At 39.0% G+C, this 16,872-nt stretch overlaps 1 protein-coding gene across 2 annotated transcripts in view; it reads right to left on the bottom strand.

Annotated features, from left to right (window-relative positions):
* ATP10A (ATPase phospholipid transporting 10A (putative)) overlaps positions 1–16,872 on the bottom strand; it is a 170,909-nt gene that overhangs the window by 7,834 nt on the left and 146,203 nt on the right. For both annotated transcript variants that reach the window (XM_025195615.1, XM_006017071.3), the window contains 6 exons: positions 11,979–12,082; positions 11,669–11,795; positions 8,166–8,350; positions 6,379–6,700; positions 4,353–4,429; positions 1,337–1,462 (listed from right to left, as the gene is read on the bottom strand). In XM_025195615.1, the coding sequence (XP_025051400.1) occupies positions 1,337–1,462; positions 4,353–4,429; positions 6,379–6,700; positions 8,166–8,350; positions 11,669–11,795; positions 11,979–12,082 (941 nt within the window). The remainder of the gene's footprint in view (positions 1–1,336; positions 1,463–4,352; positions 4,430–6,378; positions 6,701–8,165; positions 8,351–11,668; positions 11,796–11,978; positions 12,083–16,872) is intronic.

Below are 16,872 nucleotides of genomic sequence, written 5' to 3'. Positions count from 1 at the left end.
GCAGCTGCCATTACCTGGGTTTTGAAGGGGCTCCGCGGGCCAGAGGGAAGTGCTTGGCAGGCCGGATCCGGTCCACGGGCTGTATTTTGCCCACCCCGGGTTAGACCCTCATTTGCCTTGTAGTCTATTCCCAAATTACCATTCAAAGCAGCTGGATTACTGTGTCCCTTGGCCTTGCTCCCTATCCCACTCTTTCATGCCCCAGACTCTTGTTAGGGTTAGCCATACTGGCTTTGATATAAAGCCACTATGCCTTCCTGTTAGCCACTGATTTCTACATGCTGAAGGAATCTGCAGTTGCCTGGCTGAAAGAGCTTTTAATCACTTTAGAACTATTTGTATTTATGGACAGATGAACAAACTATATTGAGTTAAAAGGAGGGTTACACCATACACCAGGTGTTTTATAGTAATCAAGCAATCAATTGTGTCCTCAATCTTATTCTGCTGTATGTAAAAGTTAAATTAAGATAGCTTGTCCCCATGTGAAGCAGCTGTATTGTGATTCAAGTTTCAATTACCATGGTATGACTTGACATCTAAAAAAGCCATCACAGAGTACGTCCCTTTCTCTTCCAGGCTCTTGCCTTAACTTGGTATAATGAGTTTACTAGAAGGCAGGGTAGATTTGCACCTTATAAACTAATAAAAGTGTGTGTGTGTGTGTGTGTGTGTGTGTGTGTGTGTGTGTGTGTGTGTGTGTGTGTACTGCAGACTTTTCTGAGCTGAAATAAGTTAAAAGGCAGGACTGAAAAGCTGCATTTTTAGTGGCACAATTTCTGGTAGTGGCATAACAGGAAGGAGATTTAGGTCCATAATAGGCTCAGATATGAATTATAAAAGCTCCTTTCACAGCTTATTTACCTATGGGAAGAAAATGAGAAAGCCAAAAGACCCCTAATGCCAGAGTCTTGTCTTATAAATACGCAAGAAACAAATTCTCACATCACTGAGGATAATTTAAGGTTTGTATAAGTAGCTAAAGAACAAGATTAGGAAGAGAAAAACATATGTACTACTACTTTAGACCACCAGTCTTGGGTCAACTTGGTGTTAAAGACTACTGTGTCTACATTTGTTGCAAGGAGTATTGCTCAGTAAAGAAACTTTTGTTGAACAGCACTTATTGCTGTTACTTAATTTGCACATTCTGCAACACATTCACTGTCAGAGTGGGGCCTCCTATTCCTGTTAATGGCAGCCAGCTGTCTTTCAACTATGTAGGTTTCTTTGCAGCTTATTTATAAACCATTTGAAGGCTGACCTAATGCTCACTTAAGACAAAATAAACCTTGGAAGCAAAAGCAGCCGCAAAACTTCCAAATCAAACACTTACTGCATTTTTGTAGAAGAAGTACAGCACCATGTTAGCAAGGCGAGAATAACACCAATGTCCATGAACAAGCAAGAGCTTCTCCAAATGCCGGAACCTGGGGACTGCAAAGTCACTCGCCATCACAGCCTTCAAAGAGAGAAGAGTTGAAATAATAATTGTTAAGTGCCATTTGTGATACAGACAATAGACTTGAATGACTACCCTCTCAACAGATATAAATATAAAGCAGGAGCAACTTGATTGAAAGTCAGTGGAGCTATTGTATTCCAATGTAAGAGAAAGATGACTTAGATTCTCTATGTCCTCAGTGTTTTTCAAGTGTAATTATTATTTTATAGTGCCAAGAAGCAAACTGGGTATTTCACAGAGGATGACACACATCTACCTCTAAGATTATAGTCTGCATTGCGGATGAGGAACCAATGAAGGAAGGTATGTGTGGGTGCAATAGTAGAGGTTTATGGATGCTCAGTCCAAGTGTATGTACATGGTTTGACTGCTGTGAAGCTTTTATTTTTGCAAGAATAAGAGTGAAATAGGGTTATTAAATCCTTGTGTAGAAGAAGTGAGTTTTCAGGATGAACTTAAATGAAGGGTAAAATAATGCTATGCACAATTAAGAGCAAAATGTTATAAATTATTTTATTAATCATAATCCTGATGTGTAAAGCATGCCCAAGACACTTTCTCCCCATGACTCAATATTTTGAGGAAGCTTGTGTTTAATCATCTAAACTGTCTGACTATTTTAACCATCTAAATTGTCCATGTGAAAGTCTTTTAGAGGTTTCTCTGAGACGTCAGAGCTTACCAAATCACTGCTATAGTATAAATCACCAAAATTATTCACTACATTATATCTGTTTTTGACCGGCTAAAATCAATGACAGAATACAGTTGACTTCAGGACTTTGTTATAAGCTAAGCAATTCTCTCAGGTACTTTACAACTTTTTATATCAATGGGTTCGTGACATTCTATATAATCTATATTTTGTTTTTGTCTTCATTCTCAATATTTAGGTTTCTTCTGCTTTTTCTGAGAAGTGCTCTCTTCATACACTGTAGAATTATTTTTCTTTTTTAAAACAAGAAACATTTCCCCTTTCAGTTACACATAAATCCTTTTCTTTACAAATGACTAAAAGGCAAAACTCATGTGATAATGTGACAAGTGCTTCTGCCAACTAAAGGTCTATAAAAGATGGTACACTAAACTTTAATACAGTGCAGAAATAATAAAACATTTAATTTAGGCAACAGACATGTTGCAATCATATTAAGTTCTTTTTAGCCATTTGCTAATCAATCTCAGGACTCCTTGGGTGCTTGGATTTTCCTTCAGTTCATAATATTTATCTGATACAGATATAACATCCAGAACATGAATCTATTATAAATATTTAAGTAAAACAGCAGTTTGATTACATCTTTTTTTTGTCTCCAGCACATTCTCTCATTCTATACTATAATGCAATGCCAAGGCAAAATTGTTGATTTCTTTTAATTTTGTGTTTCCATTACATTCTTCTAAAACACATTGTGAGAGTTTTTTAAAATTCTATTTTGACTGGATGCTTGGAATGGAAAGATAGTTTTACCCAATTATATTTGCATGTTTATTTCATCCCCAAATGTCATCTTGAATTTTACATTTTCATTTCCCCTTCTTCATCTTTTTGCATAGGAGTGATTCATGCTGTATGTTGCTCCTCCCATAGGATATGGAAGGAAAGTAAATCAGTCACTGTGCCAATTCTGACATCCAAATGCTCAACTCCTTTGAAGTACTAGCATGTAAAAGATTCTGACAGTTGTTTATGGTACAAAGGCATGCACCCTTTCTCTGCAACTCTAGGATAAAGATATGGGGGAAGGTCTCTAAACCTTTCCTGTTGTGTGTGAACATTACTTAAAAAGCAAACAAACAAAGAAATAAAAAAAGAACCTGCCCCCCAAACCCTCTAGCTACCTCACTCTTAACCCAAGCTTTCCCCTTTTGTGGTCATTGCCATGTATGGCAACAGGACCATCAGAAACCATGGCTAGGGGCACACATTTGCCCAGGAATCTCTTAACGTCCTAGAGGGTGCAGCTTTCTTCCTAAGCTGATCAACACAAAAACAAGAGCATTTTAAATGGACTGCCTGATGAAAATCTGCCTCCCTATGCTGCATCTATGGGGAATCAGCTAAGGACAAGGCATCTGTTACACTGGAGGTTATTTTCATTCCACATCATATAATGGTTAGAATGAATGAATTTTTCCATGTACTCAGTCCCCACAACTGCAGCACTGAGTTCTGGGGGCCTCTACCAATAACCAAGTTCAGAAGGCTTTCCAATCTCCTCGGCTATCCTATAGAACATCAACCAGATGTAGGAAGGTTCCCCTCAAAGAAGCATTTGCCTAGACTCCCACTGTAGCTACTCACACAAAAAACTAATTCCAACAGTCCAGGCTCTGCTGGCCTTGTGAATAAGACAGACTTAATGTCTGAATAGGTTGGCTTAAAGTACAAGCGTTATATGAAGCTTTGTGGGACTTAAACACTGTAGGTAAAGACACCTGAACAGCCATTCCACAGGATAATGCTACAAGAACAGTTAATGTAATGTGAAAAATAAAAGCAGAGGAGAAAGTTAAATATAATCTTTATTTACTATGTAAATAACACAGTGGAGAGACTTTTCTTCTAAAAATATTCAATAAATATTTTCTTTAATAAGCAAAATGTAGCTTAAAGTCGTCTTATAATTTGAGTTTTATGAGGTGAATATAACATGTTTAAACTTATCATAGATTTGAGAAAAAACATATGCTCAAACCCAAGCTTAAGTGATTTTTACAAAGTCCAACTGATACACCTCAGGGCAGCTTGCAATTTCCTCCTTACTTGGGCTGGCTGTCAAGAGACACTTTGTTCAAGCTGGCTGGGAGGATACAAGCAGGCATATGGAAAATTTTTGGTCCAAGTTTTTCCTGAGAATACTTTTTAGTAAATGAACAACCTTACCTGCATGCCCTCTGGACCAGAGATCCCCACACCAACATCAGCCACTTGGATCATACTAACATCATTAGCTCCATCACCTAGTAACAATATTATACAACATTATTTGTAATTAAAGCAAGGAAGATTAATGGCTGAAAAGCGAAGGGAAACCAAGTGACCACAGAGTGTTAGTTTGGGAGAGGTGGTGGTGGTGGTATAGGGGTCTGGTTTGAAACACCTGTTCTTCATAAAATTACAGTTCCAAAGCCACGAAGGGCCAGCAAAGCCCTTCATATATCAGTATGCCTGTCTCAAATATTTTATACCATGGCAAGAAAAGATAAACGGAGTATTCTGTACATATGGATCTTTTGAATGAGATCTAAAACACAAATATCATACATCAATATTAAACTTTCCATGCCCAATAGCCTAGAAACTTTAATGCCATAATGGAATAACAGTCTGGAAGCAAGAAGGGACCCAATATTTGATATAAAGGAAAATTTAGATATAGATCACTGGATAGGGAAGCCTAAACTTTGTCTAGAAAAAAAGACAAAAATAAATCAGTTCTTAATTCAGGTTGTCTAATCTGTATAAACTAATAATTTAAAAAGCAACAAAAACTAGGCAGTATAAGTTTATAAGCCAGGTAAGCAGATACAGTTCAGTTCAGGCTCCCCTATAGTTATTAACTGAAGCTACTAAACCAAATTGAAACCCAAATTGCCATGTCTTCACAGCTAACAACCCTGGGTTAGTGAAACCCAAGTTAAAAAGGCTCCTCCAATTTTTTTTAACCAAATTACCATACCTTGTGACATTAAGGTATACCTACACTGAAGTTGAAGGTGTGATTATAGTCCAAGCTGGTATATATGTGCTAGCTCTAATTTAAGTAACAATGAGCGCATCTACATGAGATATTTACTGTGGAGTTTCCTAATTAGCTCTGCAGTAAAACATCAGCGCCTACACGACCATATTAGATAATATCCTAACACAAGTACTATCACATGGTGGTGTTATTTAGTGCATAACAACACACATGTAGACACTGATGGGAGTGGCTGGGGCACAACTGCCCTGCACTGAAGTACCCTTGTGCCCTAGCCAGCCCCTTCACAAAAGGCTGAGCTGGGTCAGAGGAGCTGTAGGTTTGCAGGCTGACCCCCTGTAAATGCTGCGCCTGGGGGCGATAAACTCCGGCATGAATGGTGCCGGAGTTTATTCAGTCAAATTAATTTCATGTGTAAATGTGCCCACAGATAACAATAACAGCGAAGATGCAGCAGCAACTTCAGTAAAAATTAGTAATGTTAGCATGTAAGAAGGGGTTCCATGCATGCTACTATATCTTCACTGTTATTGTCACCTGTATAGTGCGGGTACATCAAGTTGTGTTGCAATTACATCTTCCACTGTACAGACACACCCGCAGAGTAGGAAAAGGGGAGCTATGCAAGAAGTAGAGTTCTCTCACTTTAAAGTGCAGGAACGCTGTAGGCACTTCAAGAGTTTAACTGCTGGATGACTGAAAGTCTCCCTATTACCAATGGAACATGACCATGTAGAGCTGTGTTGGCTGATGTAATGCTAACCACTTCTTTGCAGTCACTGGAGACAAGATGTTTCATGCTCAGCTCTGTGTGATTGCCTTGTGACTAAAAATGCAGAACTTTGGGGATTCACGTTGATTAGCTGAAATGATGCTGAACAGTTTGTCCTAAAATGTATGTCGACTGCAAAGCCTTGGTCAGCACTATGCCAGGTCCTCATAATGGTATCTGAACACAATAGACATTTTTTAGCATAGGCCAGCGCTTTCTTTACAAAAAGAAATCATAGAAGCACTGGAAAGCTCTACATTTGAAATAAATGAGCTTGAGATCACAGAAACATTTTGAAAGAAAATAGGGAGATTTCTAAAATTCTGAAGTGCTTCAGATATCATACCATGCCAGAAATAAAAATTAAAATAAAATAAAACTTTTTCAAGGAGGTGAGTATATAAAACCAGGCTCATTTAGATCAAGATACTTACCTATTGCCAATGTCATTGCTTTGAGTTTGTCTCTAACCAATTTCACTACCATGCTCTTTTGAAGTGGGGTAGAGCGACAACACAGCACTGAGCGACATCTTTTGGCAAGCAAAAGAAATCTGTTTTCCAGTGTTTTGTCCAGGGCATAAGCTAGAGTCTTCCCATCAATCACTAGTCCCAGTTTGGAATGTGCTGAAGATGATGGTGGACAGAAAGAAGCAAACCCAATTTTCATATCTCCAGAAGTGTTGTCTATTGTATTGCTTGAAAACTTTGACTCTACACAATGCAAACACTGTTCCAGCAAAATAGCACATGTTTCCTGAAAATAAAATAAAAATAAACATGTTGGAGTGGAAGTTATTGCTATAATCATTGAGTAAACACAATAAATTACATCTGTTGTTGCTTTAGAAAAGAGGAATGATAGGATTCTGATATATTGACTGCACTGTAAAAGATTTAATTTATTTTAATCTCTCCTCCTTAATTCTTTCTAAACATACTCAATTCTTGTGGCAGAATATACCACCTTCTATGAATACACTAAAAGTAATTTTAATTTCTATTTAACTTGTAAAGCATTTAAACTAATTTCTTTCAGCTTTTTCTAAGAATAGGAAAATTGATACATTATATAAACAAGATCAGTACGGGGTTAACTCTGGTGATGAACATCACGTAAATGCCTACAAATCAAATCAGATTGTTAATTTTGTATTGTTAAATGCTAATTAAAGGTTATTTAACTGTATTTAAAGTCTATCTCCTAACCAAACTCAATTAAAAGACTTTATTGCTTGTATTCGAATATTTAAGCCACGATGCCACCGGTCTTGTCGAAAATATGTTCCAAGTTAACAGAATAAAAGAAGTGAGATCAGAGGAAATCCATTTGTCAGTTAACTGATTACAATCAGGAAGGCAAAACACTGTTATCTTTTCTTTGTTTTAAAAAGGGATTGCAGTTGGATACTGCCCGTCTACCACTTTAGTTCTGATTTGACGGCTCATTATAGCACTGTAATATATAATGTCAGAGTTAACAATCTTGTTCCTTCTGTTTGACTTGATCAGTAAAATCTTCGCAGTTGTCAGTTGGAGATAAACTGAGCCCAGGGACAGGAGATAATTAAAAAGCATTAGCAAAGTTCTGTGAGGAACCTTTTTATTCTTGACCATAGCTGTGGTTATTTTTTCATCAAAATTCATAGATTGCCTCCAGATGAAAAAAAATCACTCAGCATAATATAAATTATTGAATTAACTAGTATTAAAACCCCATAACTTTAAAATACATATTTATTCTCAATAGGTATTCACTATTTTTAATTTGTATTAATAGATTGTTTTTATATGTTCAGTTAATGTCAATAAGAAATAGGAAATGTTGGGTCCTGGACTTTACCTTACTAGGTATGTACTATATTATACATGTATGCTATCGAAATGGAGTCACATTATACTGCGGGGATTCATATTATATTATTTTCTATTACACTGGTATCTTTCTATACAGCTGCACATCTTAAATGCATAGGTGTATGCAAGCTTAAACAGTATTATGATACACCGTGCTTATACCTAGGGACATAAATAATTAATAAAAAAAGTGATGTACAAACCCTAATTATAAAATATGGATTAAGTAGAAAGAAATTTTTAAAAAACTAAAAAGAAGGAAAAAAGCAGTACAACTTTAAGCTGAATCTGTCAAAATCGCAGGAAAAGTGGTTCACAACTAGACTGCTACACTGCTCTGAACCATCTGGCAACGATCTGCTTACTGGTGATTCAGCATTCAAAGTGATGATTTCTTCATCATGATCTAATAGCTTGCAAGCATAAGCAATATTAATAGCTGTTTCTTGCTTGTCTCCAGTGAGGACCCAAATCTGCAGCCCAGCTTTGCGTAAGTTCGCGATGGTTTCTGGGACGCCCTCCTGTAAACGGTCTTCAACGCCAGTTGCACCTGAACACAGGAACAAATCAAATACATTGAAGTTAAATAAGCATGTGGGCTATTCAAAACTCCCATGTCATAATCGTGTCTTTAATCTGTTTTTGGAAACAATAAGCCAGCTTAACGGGCAAACAACTCATCCAGTCTAACAAATGTAAGTAAGACCAAGAGAGCTTTTTAGCAGCAGAGGCGCTGTAGGGGAGAAGGAAAGCAGGAGGCTGAGATAAACAGTCAATCAGCTAACAAATAAACAACAATATCCAGAGTTCAAATCCTTAATAAATAAATAAATAAATAAATAAATAGAAGAGTCTGCTGGCATCACTGGTACCCAAAGTTTAGAGAGTTTAGGACACCCTACATAAATTACTGCATGCCTAGAAGCGGGGTGGGGGGAGGGTCTTGTCTCCTGCTGGGACCCCCCAAAATCCCCCAAGTGCCCCAGTGCTGTGTGCTTCCCCCAACAGTGCCATGAAGTGGGGGGTGGGGGTGCCTACCTTTGCCTTCCATCACTTGGGGAACTGTTGGGGTGGCCAGGGGAGCCCCTAATTTGAAAACTAAAAGAAATTGTTGGCTGCTGGGCGAAGCGACTTCGGATGCTTGCGAAGAAAGCCAACATTGTAGGGAGGCTGTGGGATACCCTACCTACAATCAGTGAGGGAGAAATGTTGTCTAGAGCTGAGAGAATTTTTTTTTTGCTTTCAAAGAGGCACTTGGCAAAAGGTTGGTCCTGCTGGGACCTTGGTGGTCCCCTGGGTGGGAACCCCCAAAATCACCCCCAGTGCCCCAGTGTTGCGTGCTAACAGGAAATGTGAAGAGGTTTCAGTCCAACAAGAAGTATTTTTAATTAACCTGATTCTTGAATTGCCTGACCCCTAAAAATTTGCATCCATTCCACCTGGTGTGTAGTGGCTGCATTGCAACAGAAATTGCATGGATTTCTGAATGAACCCAAGCGGCACCTGGTGGACAAATTGTGGCAGAACAGGGAAAATGCTGGTTTCGACTATGTGCGAGAATACACTCTGCAGAACTACCACAGTAAAAATAATTCTCCTGGAACAATTGGCCATGCTAAAAATAAAATATGTCAGAGGTGGTTTAATTTACCACAATAAATCAAAATTTACTATGATAAGAAGACATCAACGTGTATTTGCACATGCAACTAAGCTAGTGAAACGTCAGTTTTTGCCACCATTTTGTGACAGGTATCTAGGCAACGCATAACGTGTACAAGGGCCCCCTGAGACCCTCCCCAGTTCCCTTGTTTGCTCTTTCTGCTTTGCTACCTCTATGACTTTACCGAGCCCTTGCTGGGGGAAGCTACTGATAGTCCCAGAGCACAGGAGATCTAGTTGTGACAGAGGCTAGTTCCACCCATAGGAGATCTTGTTCTGACTTTCTTAGAACATAGGAGAGAAGAGGGCAAGATGACTAGAGACCCATGCTCTCTAATGGGTTTGGATCAAGAGGGGATTCCCGCCACCAGTAATGGATCAGGAACCTTCCAGCAGGGCCTCTTCCTTCTATATGATTATTAGCATCTATGTGGGCACCCAGAGTCAACAGTTGAAATGTTTTTAAATTATTTAAAATATTAACATTATCCCATTTACATTTGCCAAAGACACAAACTCACTGCTTGAGGGAATAATGGATATTTATAATTTGCTGAACACAGGCACTTGGGACATATACTTTAAGTAAATAAATATAAATAAGAAGACTTAACACTTGGACTGCTTATGTGAATGCAAATGTGAATGGATTTGTATGGAAAGGTTTTAACTGCATCCCTATGATGTATTATTATCCTCTTTTTACAGAACACGTAGATCCTGATTTTACTTACACATACATGCTTACACATATATGCTTAACTTAAGATATTTGAGCTGTGTGGCTGAACTCAGCAGAAAACTTATATATGCAAAAATTAAGAGATATAGTGCTGTAGCCATGACAGTCTGAGGGATATGTGAGAAACGAGATTTGCTTGGTAATGTCTTCTGGCCCAAAATATATGGTTGAAAGAGATGTTAGGAAATCTTTTGGGCACAAAATGCCCTTCCCGCAGTCTGGGAAAGAAACTGATATCTGAGCTTAATACAAGGTAGAACCTGTGGAAGAAAGAGAAGTTATCGGAAGAAATCTGCTCCATAAAGCATTATTGCCTCTTTCCCCTTTTTCAAGTCATATTTTTTTGTCATAAAGTTAAACATGACGCAGGGATCCTGGTTTTCTCTGATTTAAAAAATCCCCAGTTTTGGTTAAAAAAAAAGTAACCCCAAATCCACATATTTCCATGATTTAAATGAAACACTGCTTATATATAGATATAAATATAGTGGTGTTTCATTTTAAACATAGAAAAATGTGGATTTGGGGTTACTTTTTTAAAACTGAAAATTGGGGATTTTTTTAAATCAGAGAAAACCAGAATCCCTGTACACAAGTCATAGTTTTAGCTGCAATTTGGCTTAGGCTGTATCAGTCTCTTTCCCAGGCCTAAAGGAGGACATTTTGTGCCTGAGAACTTTTCTGACCTCTCTTATAACTACACAGTTGGTACAACAAAAATATTACCAATCGCTACTTCTGAAAAAAGTGTGGGCCTAAATGTTTGTGGGATAATTCTCCTAGACGGGTTTCAATGCAGGTTGTCCAGAATACTTAAGGCATGACCCTAACTCTGCTCCCATTTAAGTCACTGGAAGTTTTATCAGTGACTTCAAATGAACAGTGTTATACACAACGTAGAGAAGATTGACAATCCTAAATGGCTTTCATAAGCTCACACAAGTTTATCCTGGAGAGCTTAGAATAAACTGAGTGCCTACCTCCCAGACTTGCAATCAGTCTCAGTCTATTGGACCATGATGTCTGTCATCAATACAGTCTCTAAGGCTCATGTTGTCAAACTGTCTGTTGCCAGAGTAGCCCTGGAAAATCCCTGGTATTTTAAAGCTGCATTAAATAATGAAATTTCATAGGCAATTTAGACTATATCCTGGTTATCTTACTCAGGTCATTAGATCCCACTGAAGACAATTCTTCCCTGGTATCATTCCATTGACTTTACTGGTATCCTATCAGGGATCAAACAGTGAGCTGGGCAAGGCAAACATGATATGCCTCTTATGTTAATTATTATCCCACTGTTTTGTAATGCTGTAAGAGCCAGCATTATGAGAAAGCCCATGATAAAGTCCATCAATTTCTATATCAATACAAAATATTTAAAAAGAAAGAGCAGAGGTTTGAACTCAAGCTTTGAGAATTGTTAACATACTGTAATTTCACATTCAGTTCTCATGTCATTACCTAGCAGATGCAGATTCTTTTCTATATGAAGGGCTGATTGAAACAGTAGCTCTTCACGGTTTTCAATACAAGATTCTGCTTCCAAATGATTTTTTAACCAACAAGCATATTCATCTTTGCTGAGAACCTATTTAAAATAGAAATGTAAGCACACATACAGAGAGATGCAGAAACATTAATTGATTACTGAGTAAAATGAAAAAGTTATAAATAAAGAAAAATCGTGACAAATAGCATTAGTAATCTACTGAAATGAAAAGATGTGTCAATACATGACTTAAAAGCAAACTAAGATACTGCATTTACTTACTCTCTTGGCAATACACAAGGTCCTTAGCCCATCTACAGCATACAGATTAAGGTAATTCTGAGTTTTGCTTTCAATTTTTTTTTGGTGTTTGCCTCTAGGATCATCTAGGTAAGAATAAAAGGAAAAACTAATGAATGAAAAAAAACATCAACTAAATGGCGTCAGAGAAGGTAATTGTTAGAAAGAGCTGCTGAGGCCTCAAGGGAAGCTTTGAAAAGCACTGTATTTAGAAACAATTCTTACATAGTACCTGCTTTTTTCTCATTTAAAAAAAAATCACAAAAATACTCATATGACAATTAGTTCTTTCTGTGTTTATTTATTTACATATGTCTTTTGTGACACCATGCTCATCTCCACAACAGCTAGTTACATCACATAGAGAAGTACACATTCAAATTGGCAATAAGCAGAAACAGATGGGCTATAAATTAACATATTTCTAGGCAAATGTGTATGAAGAGATAGTACTTTTTAAAAAGGTGTCCGGGGGTGCATCTACACAAGACACTTAATGCGCAGTAGCCTAATAACACTGCACAGTAGCTAACAGTGCTAATATGCTACTGTGCAGTATTATTAGGCTACTGCACAGTAGCATCACAAAAAAGGCATTTGCTGATGCTACTGAGCAGTAATTTTGATTACTGCGCATTTAGTTAGTACTTCATTAATTAAGCACTAAACTAAATGCACAGTAACTACTACTCATTAATGAACATGTAGATGTGCCCAGGATGTATTATTTTGTGTCTGACTAAGAACGTTTTGATAATGTTTGTTATTAAAGCCTTTATTCACTTTTAATAGAAGTGGCAATTTTGGGGAATCCTTGAGAAAAACAGGATTGGGCTTTATGGTCCAAGAGTCCCCTCCCCACTGCTTTCCCTTCCCTCCAGTCACAGGTTTTTATTTCCTTCTGTTCATTCTGACCTCACATATAAAGCAGCATCACAGAACTACATTCTGGGACTGATTCTAAATGAACCTACCTGTACGCTAGACCCCCACCTGAGGGATATCAGCCAAGATTCAACAGAGTTATACTCATTTACATCAGCATATGAAAGATCAGAATCCAGAGTGTGTACTCTCTCTCTCTGTTTCTAGATGGGAGTGGTTCAAGGTGTGATGATCAAGCAAGATTAAGGCATACGACAGTTACATCTCAAAACGTGACATGATATCTTCAAGGGTTGGAAAGGGATGAAATGCATCTTTTTATTACCTCAGATCAAGAGAGAGACAAGTACAACTTACTCTGGTAACACTTATCAACAATACAAGTTGTTTCTAATTTTGGTATTGAAGGAAATATACAAGCAGATACGAGAAAATAAAGGCTTTTATGCTGAAAGAGTAGAGCATACCTACATTGCTTGAGGATCACACTAGGGAGGGCATGCTACATCCCAAAATGGATGCAATGCCTCAGTGCATGCTAATAAGATGAGCCTTTCAGGTGTGCTTATTGGCTAGCTATTGCTGTCCGAGGGTAGGTACGCTACATCTCTTTTGGAAGATAATGTGAACAAAGCAGAAGTTCTAATTCCAATTATTAGACTACATTGATATGCCCTCAGTGTGTCTATACAGCAATTTTCTTATGTCCCCATGACATAGATTCATAGATTCATAGATGTTAGGGTCAGAAGGGACCTCAATAGATCATCGAGTCCGACCCCCTGCATATGCAGGAAAGAATGCTGGGTCTAGATGACCCCAGCTAGATACTCATCTAACCTCCTCTTGAAGACCCCCAGGGTAGGGGAGAGCACCACCTCCCTTGGGAGCCCGTTCCAGACCTTGGCCACTCTAACTGTGAAGAAGTTCTTCCTAATGTCCAATCTAAATCTGCTCTCTGCTAGCTTGTGGCCATTATTTCTTGTAACCCCCGGGGGCGCCTTGGTGAATAAATACTCACCAATTCCCTTCTGTGCTCCCGTGATGAACTTATAGGGAGCCACAAGGTCACCTCTCAACCTTCTCTTGTGGAGGCTGAAAAGGTCCAGTTTCTCTAGACTCTCCTCGTAGGGCTTGGTCTTCAGGCCCTTAACCATACGAGTGGCGACCCTCTCCAGGTTATCCGCATCCTTCTTGAAGTGTGGCACCCAGAAACATCTAAAGTAGAAACTACTTTAGATGTTTAGAAACATCTAAAGTAGTTTCCAAAAGTCTACCTTTTATCTGGGTTTTTAGAATTTTAGAGACATACTGGTTGCTTTAAAGGGCTCAAAAATTATGATTAGAAATGTTTACAAGGCATAGTTTGGCATGGGGTCCTGCCATTTTTGATAAGCTTTCCCAGCAACACTAGTGACTTTGGAGAATTGACAACTTTCTAATATCAGATCAAATGAAGAGTGAAATGACTGGCATAGTCATCTAGAGTATAAACATATGGCGTTTATCCTATCTTACTGTCCTCTATCACTGTAGTGCCTCAGTATTTCTCAGTGAAAGCCAATACCATAGCCTTTAATGGGTTTCATGCATTTGTAATCATTTCTGTTACTGGGTAAAAAGCTCTCCTCAGGGTAGGGCTGTTATTAATGTTATTTTCTCTTCTTTAATGTGAATTGCCTATGTTCTTTGTGTAAAAAGAGGTGAGATGGTCTTTTGGCAAATTCCCAAAGACTACTGCCCTTCTTCCCAAGCTTCCTGAAGTGGCATATTCATCATTAACTGTGGTTTGGCAGGCAGACTGCAATAATATTTCTGTTATTACTTGCCTAAACCTACCTTTGATCTTGCTTGGATCCACTGCTTCAAGACTCATGTCCCTTTAGGAAACAATTTTGAACTAATACAGTGGCCTACCAACACTGGGACTGTAACTTAAAAAAAAAGCATCAAACATGGCAGGCTGATACTCACGTAGATTAAGGCCTGAGACATGTTACATTTGTTGTGCCATATCAGCTGTTTTAGCTTGACAAAAGCAACTTTAAACATTCCTGCCATTTGTCATTCAAAAAATATGGCTGATCTGCCATAAAAGTGGCTGATCACTAAGAAATAGAACATATTGATAGGTCCCTCCGAATCCTCAGTATCCCAGAGTGCTCTGTCCTCTCTTCCCTACTTCAACGAGAAGTAAGCCAGAAAGAGCAGTTGGCTCTCTGATAGCCTGCCCAATGAGGAGTAGTCAAGCAGTGCTATCACCATTTGCAGGGCAGCAGCAGCAGTGACTGATCTGCTCTCCACTACGGGATCATCCTTTGCGACTGCCTGCATGGATTATGACAACGGTAACACGATTGTAGCGACAGCAGGGACTGATTGGGGATTCCTTAATTTTTAAGCATGTTTGACAGAAGTCACAGTGTCTGATTTACTGACAGATATACAGCCAAAAAACACATTTTATTTTCTTTGTTTACATTTTTAATACCCATATTCCCTTTGCAAATTCACATAAACAATATTAATTCTATGTTATACACACACACACACAGGTTATATATATTAAAATATAACACTGAATTAATAATAGTTGTGTGTGTGTATAACTATTAATATTTTGATGTTATTATATATAGAAAATAGTGTGTGTATATATCTAACCCGTTATATATATATCCCATGGTGCACTACAGAGGACAGCACAAGAAAATAGTTACACACACACACACAGTTATATATTGTGATTTTCTTGTGCTGTCCTTTGCAGTTCAATCTGTGTTTGGGGAAAAACTTTTCTTGATGTCTAGCATATTCATTCAGTATGATAAACTTCACATCTTTCACTTGCTCGCATTTAGTTGCATCTCAAATTTCTATCATTTTCTAAACATCCACCATCTTTTGCTGGAATATTTTAAAGTACCATGTCTTCACACCTGCCCACTTGTGCTATCAGTGCTAGTCCTGGCAGAGTGCCTGCAATAGTTTTTTCTGCTCTGAAAAATGATCAATATGCATATTATTGTTTTACAACTGGAGAGTTATTTATTATATTTTGGGTTGTCCTGCTCTGCAACAGAGAGCTTGGGACTTTCTGTTACTTTAAGGGAGAATGAGCCCAGGGACAGTCCTGCAAGGGAGGAAGGTGAAGGAGAGCTGGCTCAGGGAAGCAGGAATTATGAGTGCTTACTGCAGAGCTAGTTGCACAAAAGGACAATGCCTGCATGAACAGTAGGAAGCCTACTGCAGTGCTAGTTCCTCTGCAGGGGAAACTGCTATAGGTGGGTGTCACGGGATGGCCGTGATGGCCTTAGGGCTCCATGACCATGCCAATCTTGCCCAACAGGCACCCTTTTCCTCTCCTGCCACAGGACACCCTCAGCCTTATGGGCTAGATGCATGGCTCCAAACCACCCCTTTACCATGCCCCAAGCCTCGTGGATGGCATTCACATGTTGACCCTCCGAGGCCTTAGTTAAACTTGGCCTCAGGTCACCGCTGGGCTCTCCACAGCCCTGTCTCTCTCTCTCTCTGCGCCCCCTGGCGCTGGGGTCTGTTCACCCCCTTTGTCACTGCGCCCCTGGCGCTGGGGTCCCCACACTAGTGGGCCCCCATTGAGACCTCCTCCTTCCCCAGTAGCCTCAGCCCAATCCACCAGTTTACAAACAGAAATCAAAATATGAGCCCCTGGGCTATAACATAATAGAAGCAGTGCAGGGTGTGCTCTGTCCCTTTAAAAGCATTAAAGCTCTACCCTAGCACTAAATGCCTTGCAGGCCAGGGTCCCTGGTGAGCCCCTGAAGCCTCTTAATCCTATCAGAAGCAGAACAGGCAGTCAAACATCTCCATTTAGCTTTCTCTAAGAGAGCTCCTCCCCCCTTGGCTGCTGACAGAGAACTCCCTTCTAGTCTCAGCCCTGGGGTTTGTGTGCGCCCAAGGCCCTGCCTCTTCCGGTCAGCTGACCACAGGCAGGTGCAGGCTAATTCCC

Source organism: Alligator sinensis, unplaced genomic scaffold (genome assembly GCF_000455745.1).
Source record: "Alligator sinensis unplaced genomic scaffold, ASM45574v1 scaffold144_2, whole genome shotgun sequence".
Lineage (NCBI taxonomy): Eukaryota > Metazoa > Chordata > Crocodylia > Alligatoridae > Alligator > Alligator sinensis.
The sequence above is the reverse complement of the archived record's forward strand: the minus strand, read 5'-3'. Positions and strand labels throughout refer to the sequence as shown.